We start from the raw sequence: 8,117 nt of genomic DNA on the forward strand, positions 1-8,117 counted from the left end.
CAGCACCATAAATTAGATTAAGTGTCTGTGGATGGAACAGGCAGTGACAAGACAGGGAAGGAACTGGAATTGATTGGGTGGGAGTCAGAATGTGCTGCAAGGTATAGTGGTGGATCTCCACTGCCAAGGTAGAAGGGAGAAAAACATGACAAAGCTCTTTGCATCTCATCACTTGACCATCATCACCTTTACATTGAATTTTACCAGGATTCCAGTTTTTTTTTATTTGAATGCACAGCTAGAGTGATTCAATACGGGTCAATGCAAATCTTTCAGTGTCAGTAGTGGAGGGATTCGGCTGTATAATGGAAACACGGTCTAGCTGCGCAGTTGGGGAGACTCAGGTTCGAATTGTACGAACTTTGCTGTGGGTCCTCAGTTTTCCGTCTGTAAAATGGGAATAACAATAATGGCAACAGCTATCTGGTGTAGCTGTGTGATGGGTAATGGACCTCAGATATTTCCAGAATGCCAGGCGCACATTCTATAGATGGAAATTGGATGTGAGGCTCAGCATTTCCTTTTAGGACACTGAACAAGTGGCGTTCGGCATCTTCCAGAACTGAATGTCGCTACTTTGCATGAAAATTAAAACGCTCCAGCAGGGCTATTAGCAAAACTGTACAATACCAAACAAAAAACGGAAGCTTACGAGAGAAAGCCAATGGGAAATGATTGCCTTGTGGTATGCGTCTGCCTCTGAAGATTTGTAGGCACCCCTATAATTAAAAGAAGTGGCAGGCAACCAGAATGCCTAGAGAGATGATACATCTGTGCTCTGGAAAAAAAAATGTTTCAGAGCTGGGCTACCAGAGGAGAGAAATTGATGAGCTACGTTGGGAAGGAGCCCAAGGGTAAACCTGCCTGACAGGTCCAGGTTAGGAAGGAGAAAATGAATGGAGGTACGCAGTTAGGTCTTGGGAGAATGCAGTTTTGATGTGGGTGTGTGCAGCTTTCTATCCAGTTAGATGCTCACACTAACAGTGCAAGAACGTGGGGAAGGAAGACAGTAACAGGTTGTGATGCGATGCCAGTTTATAATCCCTTTCAGGGCTCATGATAAAGGGCTCGGTGTCTGAACTGATTACAAAGTTCACCGCTCCCTGTCACAGTTAAACAAACAGAAGGCGATGCCTTTGCAGGAAGAGCAAAGGAGTGCGGGGTGAGGGGGGTGGCTGTCGGTGCCAGCGCTCCCAGCCAGAAAAGAGAAGAGGTTCCTTCTTTCGTGCTGTGCGTAAGACACCAACACACATTGAGAGAAGGGTTAAACACCTATTACTGTCAATGGGATTTAGCCACCGTGTCAGCGGCAAAAGCTAAACTGTGCAAACAGATTTGGAAACCACTTTCCGTGATGGAGTCGTGGGGGGTGGGGTGGGAGAGGACTGTGGAGTCTTCCTCTTTATCCCATCTCATCCCAGGGGCTTGGAAGGAAACAAAAAATCCCCCGTGGGGAAATTGGAGGCCACACAGCTGCAAAGGAAGGACACGGCGAGATCTCTAAACAAAGCCCGGGAAATAAGCGCTGTGCAGGAAGGAGAGCGGGAGTGAGGCAACATTCATTGACTGACAACCCCTAGCAGGGAAGTTGCAAACGGAGCAGGAGACAGATCCCAAATGCAGACTCTATTTCCTCCTGCCCAGTCCCCCAGTCCCTTCTTTTCCCGGGCATTTCTTACCAACTCCTGCTTCAGACGGCGTAGGTAATGATCCATGTTTTTCTTTTCCATCCTAACATCCAAGTCCATCGGGTAGCTCTGGAGTAATTCAGCTGCTGCAGGGATTCCGGCTCTTCCACCATCCAAGTTCGGCCAGGCAATCTTGAGAGGTGCTTTCCTCGCCAGCGCCAACTAATCCAGCGGCCCCTTTAAATACCCATTGGTCACTCTGGATAAGAATATCGCTCTCTCCAAAAGTAGAAGGTTGGAAGTTTGCCTTCTCTTATTCACTTCACCAAGGAAAACCAGAAGCCCGATCTCCCCTTAGGAAAGAGAGAAAAAGTTGAAATGGCACATGCACGCCGCGCGCGCTGAATCTCAGGCTTGCAGCGCGCGGAAAGCCTGCAAACACGGGCTGCAAACAGGCGTGCGCCCCGCGCGCAGTTGCCTCTTGCAGAAGCTGGCAAGAGAATGTGCTCGGTGCGCGAGCAGCAGAGCAGCAGCAGCAAACTGAGAGCCAGAGAGAGGCAAGAGAGATCTCGACGCGCGGAGCGCGCGGGTCGAGCGTTGCTGGTGATTGGCAGCTCGGAGCCGCTTCGGCAGCAGGAGGCAGAGGCGAGGCTTAAGGAGAGAGCCGGCTCCCAAGTTTGCGAGGGTGTCTTCTGTCTGCGCACCGGTAGGGAGGTCCCGCCCCAGGGGGTGGGCCTGCCTTCTCAAGTCAGCGCAACCACAGACCCTCTGGGTTGCCTGCTTGGCTCCAGTGCGTTCCCGCTCTGCGTGTCAGAACATAAGACGAGCCTGCTGGATCAGGCCAAGCAATGGGCTATCTAGTTCAGCATCCTGTTCTCCTGTTCTCTCACCTAGTAGATGTTAGCCTTGTCCTCCATTAATTTGTCTAAAGCTCTTTTGAAGCCACCCAAATTGGTTCCTCTGTGCGTTGTCTGGCGAGAACCTTCCATCACCCCTCTTTCTTGGATGATCACAATTCTAGTTTTATGAGAAAGGGAGAAAAACTTTTCTCTATTCACTTTATCTAACGGTGAGCATAATTTTACAAACTTCTATCATGTCACCTCTTTATCGCCTTTTCTCTAAACTAAAAAGCCTCGAACGCCACAACCTTTCTTCATGGGGAAATTTATTGTTTATTTGATTATTCACAGTATTTACGTGCTACTTTTCAGGCAGACCTCACAATTTAGTTTACATAAGATTATTGCAACAGTAAGCACCACTTTTTTTAAAAAAAACCACACAAAAAGTTACAATAAAACAGATAAGACAACTTGTTTGTTTAGAGAAAAAGCCACTAGTGCTGATTCTCCTCTCAGTTGCAGAGAGGGAGAGGCTGCAATGGGAGGTGGATGGTGACAGTCCCTCCAGCTTCTTTCTTCTCTCCATGATCATTTTGGTGGCCTTTTTATGAACCTTTTCCAACTCTATGGTATTCTATTTGAGGTGAGATGACCAGAACCATACACAGTATTCCTAATGTGGTTGCACCATAGATTTGTGTGTCTGTGGTGCTCTTCCTTTCTGTTAAAAAGCTATTTAACGTTAGGAAGTTAAACTTAAAATATTTATTTAACAAACCAATGAAGGAGGGGAACCCATTTTTTAAAAAATAATAATAGTACATCATGCAGTACATTATGTTTTCAGATTTGACAGAGATCATAGAATAATGTCTGTACAGTGGTACCTCGGAAGTTGAATGGAATCCATTCTGGAAGTCCGTTAACTTCAAAAACGTTTGAAAACCAAGATGCGGCTTCCGATTGGCTGCAGAAAGCTCCTGCAGCCAATTGGAAGCCGCGTCAAACGTTTGGGTTCCAAAGAACATTCGCAAACCGGAACACTCACTTCCAGGTTTGCGGCATTCGGGAGCCAAAGCATTCAACTCGCAAGGCGTTCGGGATCCAATGTACAACTGTTTAAAGCTTTTTTCTTCTTCACCCCAACAGGTCATTGCCACAGTGAGACATATGTATGGAGGGAGCTATCACAGCCTCATATATCTATCCACCCATTAACTAAATCCACACCATTGGCCCACAAAATCACCCCCATAGTTTGGCCATCTCAGTGCTCGAACTTGCTTGGTGGGCTTCTCGGCTAGTGCATAATTCCAAGCATAGTTGCACCATTATTGCATCATGAATTCATCCTTCCAGTATTTTGTTATTAGCCCACTTGCTTCTCTATTCCGCCAGCCACCACAGAATGAGGGTCCACCACATGGAACAAGGTTGGGTGCCTTACACAGGCAGGGCCAACACTTGGTGTGCACTGCAGCTTCAAGTGACGACTTGTGCACGTGTTAGGAGAAGCAGGTTTCAGGACAGGCCTACCCATGTTAGGGAATCTCTAGCACCTTAAAGCTGAACTGAAAATAGGAGCACTCTTGGGTGTTTGTGTTCCTTCATTGGTGGAAAAAATAAAAAAAGTATCAGAGGGCAGAACCAAGGGGATAGAACATATTTTGGTTTTGTTTGGGAGACTGAGTTAATTAGTGGCTATCTTCCATTTGTTATTAGCAGGGCTGTATGCACTTTGCACACAAACACACACGCACTCCAAACTTTGAGCCAAACAATAAAAAATTCCTCCCTTCTGCTTCCAAGTGGTTTTCAAACACTTTGATCGTGGGACTGGGAGAGCAAAGGGCAATAGGAGCACGGGTCTTGGTAAAACAGCAGTGGGAGACAGGCAAATGCCAGCCCTGTGGCTGTGGGAGCCCTGCTTAGGTAGCTGAGATCTCTCAACACATATCATCCTTGTGTTCTCAAGCTTTGTTTTTCCTGTTAGAAGAATTGATTTTAAAAAATATTTAAATAGGTTTGGACATGCACGGACACCATTTAATTCCTCATCACTCAGCTGATCAGCCTTTCATGGATCTGATGAAGTGCATTTGAGCCCATCAAAGCTTACGTCATAATAAATTTATCAGTCTTTAAGGTGCCACAATATTTTTGTTTTTTAAGCTGCAAAGGACAAACAAGGCCACTCTTCTGGAAATTGCTTGACCCTTGCTCACCTGTAGCTTAATGCATGAGCAGGCCACTGTTGATCTGGCAGAAGGAAGGAAAACAGGCCACTGTTTGAGGCAATGTGAAGTGATTAGGTGCAAGGTCTGTGTAATCTACAGTAGCTGATCACACATCAGCCCAGAGTACTATTTTACCAAGACATTTTTACTTAAAAACATAGAATTTTCTCTGGGAATTTCCCATTCCCCTCACTGCAACTCTTATCCAAGTTTGCACTCTACATACCCCAAGGGCTGGAGACATTTTTTGAGAAGCCTGCCTTTTATGATCTGTAAAGGGAGGGAGAGAAACACACACACACCCCACACCCGCCCGCCCGCCCAACCACCCTTCCAGCAAGTGTTTTCTTTACCAGCTGCTTCCAAACAAGAGCATGCTGAGTGAAAGCCTTCTCTCCCTGGGTCATGGAAAAATAGATTTTGATATCCAAGCTGTCTCTTTGGCCCTTTCCTCTTAAATCTTAACAGCAACAATAACTCATTGATTTACAGCATGATATACTCTGCAGAGACTGTTGCCACAGTTGAACAATATTCAATTGGTGCTTCAGTGGAAGGTAATATTTGTTTTCGGGTACTCTGTAAAGCTTTCCCTCCCCCTGATATATGGAGTTCATTGCAAGATGGATAGGGCAGAACAAGAGTACAGTTGCAATTTCATAAATCGCAAGGCGTGTGATCCAGTGGAAAACAACCTTTTTTCATTTTTTGTTGAAATAGTTTTAAAACATCACAAGCCAGATGCAAGATTCCATATGTGAAAATTAACACAAATGAATCATTGCAGCCATAATCTAATATTTAACTTTGCCCATAAATCTCTCCAGTGTTCCTTTTGATGGGAAGAAACCCAGTGATGATTAACGTACAAAAGGAAAAGCTCAGTACTAGTAGGCAAGCTAATAGGCACTGCTCTGGGAGTTAGCTCATTGCGCGGACAGGTGGAGACCCCCGACCCTGGGCGACACCCGCGTGGAATAATGACTCAAGACAACGTGTTATAGGATTAAAATTTGGCCACAACTTTATTAAAACTTCAGATGTGGGGAGACCTCGGCTTAGGCATTGGGCGTTTATCCCTCTCAGTCCCCAGCCGGGGACAAGGGGAACATCAGGGTTATCCAGAATATGTGGGGATTGGGCTGGCGTTCTGGAGAACATCTGTTCAAGCAGAGAGCCCGCCCCGCATTTCGCCACCGTCGCAGGGGAGAGCAATGACAACCTCTAGGCGTATGGACAAATCCTCCCCTCTAAACAGCCCCTTTAACTGTGAACCCTGGGATCGCCGCCACAGGGGGGGGGCATGGGTCACCACTTCACCCCCCCCCCATTTAGGGAAGATAGACTAAAGGATTCCACCCAAGGCCTGAAACCGCCAAAGTTGTAACGTTTTGCTACGGGAAAGGCAAACCTGCCAATGCAAGAGAATTCCTTTCCGGCCCTTCAACAGCGACCTTGACGTAGCAGCGCTCGCGTACCTATAAAGGAGAGGTTAACTGGCAAAAGAAGGCTTAACTAAGGGAGGGCAGGGTGGGAGAAGCTCTGAAACCAACTGAGAACTTCCAGGTAAGTTCCACCCACCATTGTGTGGGCTGGGTGATCCATCCCCTTACCTGGCCAACTCTCTCCTGGCAACGCCCCCCCCCAGCTGGGAATGGGTAACTGGCAGAGGTAGGCAGCTACCTCCAGGTGTCCAGCCGGGGGGGGGGCGTATCCAGGCTGTACTGCCGGGAGCTGCATGGGATGGCGGGGCTGTGCGCGACTGCGCAAAAAGCATCCCCCATTTGATGTAGGGAGCGGTCATTCTAGAATGACAGACACTTCTTTAAGTGCGCAAGTCCAGCAAACCACCCAGTATGGCTTCATGTTTGAGCTACCTGTTGTCTGAATGGGGTCAGCTGAGACATTTGCGACTCTTGAGAAGGTCTACCTTTGAGAAGCAGCACCTGGGAATTTTCATACGTGGTTTTATTTCTCAAGGGCATGCAGTTTCTTTCATTGCCTTTATCTGGCCAACATATGGATTATGTTGCTGCTAATATTACTGCGTTTCAAAGAAGCAGCTGCTCTTTGAAACAGCTCTGTAGTTTATAGAGGGGATAAGAGCGAATGCTGACACAGATACCACCAAGAGATGGTATAAAAGGGTAACTTTTCCACCTTTCGGAGTAGTGAGATTTTTACACGTGCAAGTTCCATAATAGCATGTTTACACAAGGGACGTGAGCTGAAAGATTCTGAAAATGTTTTAACCAGTAACATTTCCAAGCCTCCGGGTAATATATGTTTAAATTTGTGCTGGGTGAAGTCATATCTCGCAGAAAGGGCAGTCTGCAGAAAAGTGTGCTAGCCTCCATACATGTGAATTGTTGTTTTTTTAAAAAATATTAAGTTACTATACACCTTGCCAACAAAGGTCCGTATAGTTAAAGCCATGGTTTTCCCGGTAGTGATGTATGGAAGTGAGAGCTGGACCATAAAGAAGGCTGATCGCCAAAGAATTGATGCTTTTGAATTATGGTGCTGGAGGAGACTCTTGAGAGTCACATGGACTGCAAGAAGAACAAACACATCCATTCTTAAGGAAATCAGCCCTGAGTGCTCACTGGAAGGACAGATCCTGAAGCTGAGGCTCCAATACTTTGACCACCTCATGAGAAGAGAAGACTCCCTGGAAAAGACCCTGATGCTGGGAAAGATTGAGGGCACAAGGAGAAGGGGATGGCAGAGGACTTCCGGGTTAGCGCCATCGCCGAATGGCGGACTCCCTCCGAGCTCCGGAGGGAGTCGGCTCGGCAGGGGCTGGGTCCTACCGCACCGGCGACGCGGGGACTCTTAAAAACCACGGGCACGGAGCCCGTGGACATGGTGACTCGGCTGGCACCGTTAGCGCCCTCCCGACTTGTGAAGGAGCCTTTTTAAAGGCTACGGATCGGGTGCCGGGGAGCGGCGTGTTGCTGTGAGTCCTCTGCTTCCCCTGCCGAGCGCAGCCGCATGCCATTCGATGGAGAGCGCTGGCTTCTTCCTTTGGAAATTTGGACAATTGGCGACAACCCGTGAGTAATTGGGTAACCGGGTACAAAAGGAGAAAAAAAAAGGAATTTTTTTCGGATTCGGCACGAGCGGGGGGGATCCAAAAAAGGAAGTCAGTCCCCCCCTGATTGTAAACATGCTAAAACAAGGACTGGGAAACCAAGATCGATCCAGAAATTTATTGATGACAAAACTACCAACTCCACGATGGAAACTACAAGAATTTGTGCTGGAGGAGAAGAGGGTGAGAGGAAAGGGAAACCCCCCCCCCCTGGGAACCGGGGCGATTCGGAGAGCCTGGTGAAGAGAAACAGAGAATTTGACAGCTGTCAAAAGAGCTGTCAAAGCTAGAGAATATAAAGAGGACTTTGTTA

The 8,117-nt window shown here is 47.3% G+C and overlaps 1 protein-coding gene across 1 annotated transcript in view; it reads right to left on the reverse strand.

Moving 5' to 3' along the window:
- Window positions 1–2,323, reverse strand: part of INKA2 (inka box actin regulator 2) — a 29,692-nt gene extending 27,369 nt beyond the window's left edge. Inside the window, exon 1 of the mRNA XM_082227666.1 lies at window positions 1,680–2,323. Within this exon, the coding sequence (XP_082083792.1) occupies window positions 1,680–1,748 (69 nt within the window). The 5' untranslated portion in view covers window positions 1,749–2,323. The remainder of the gene's footprint in view (window positions 1–1,679) is intronic.
- Window positions 2,324–8,117: the final 5,794 nt, after the last annotated feature.

This window comes from Podarcis vaucheri (genome assembly GCF_965113315.1).
Source record: "Podarcis vaucheri genome assembly, chromosome: 6".
In the NCBI taxonomy this organism is placed as follows: domain Eukaryota; kingdom Metazoa; phylum Chordata; class Lepidosauria; order Squamata; family Lacertidae; genus Podarcis; species Podarcis vaucheri.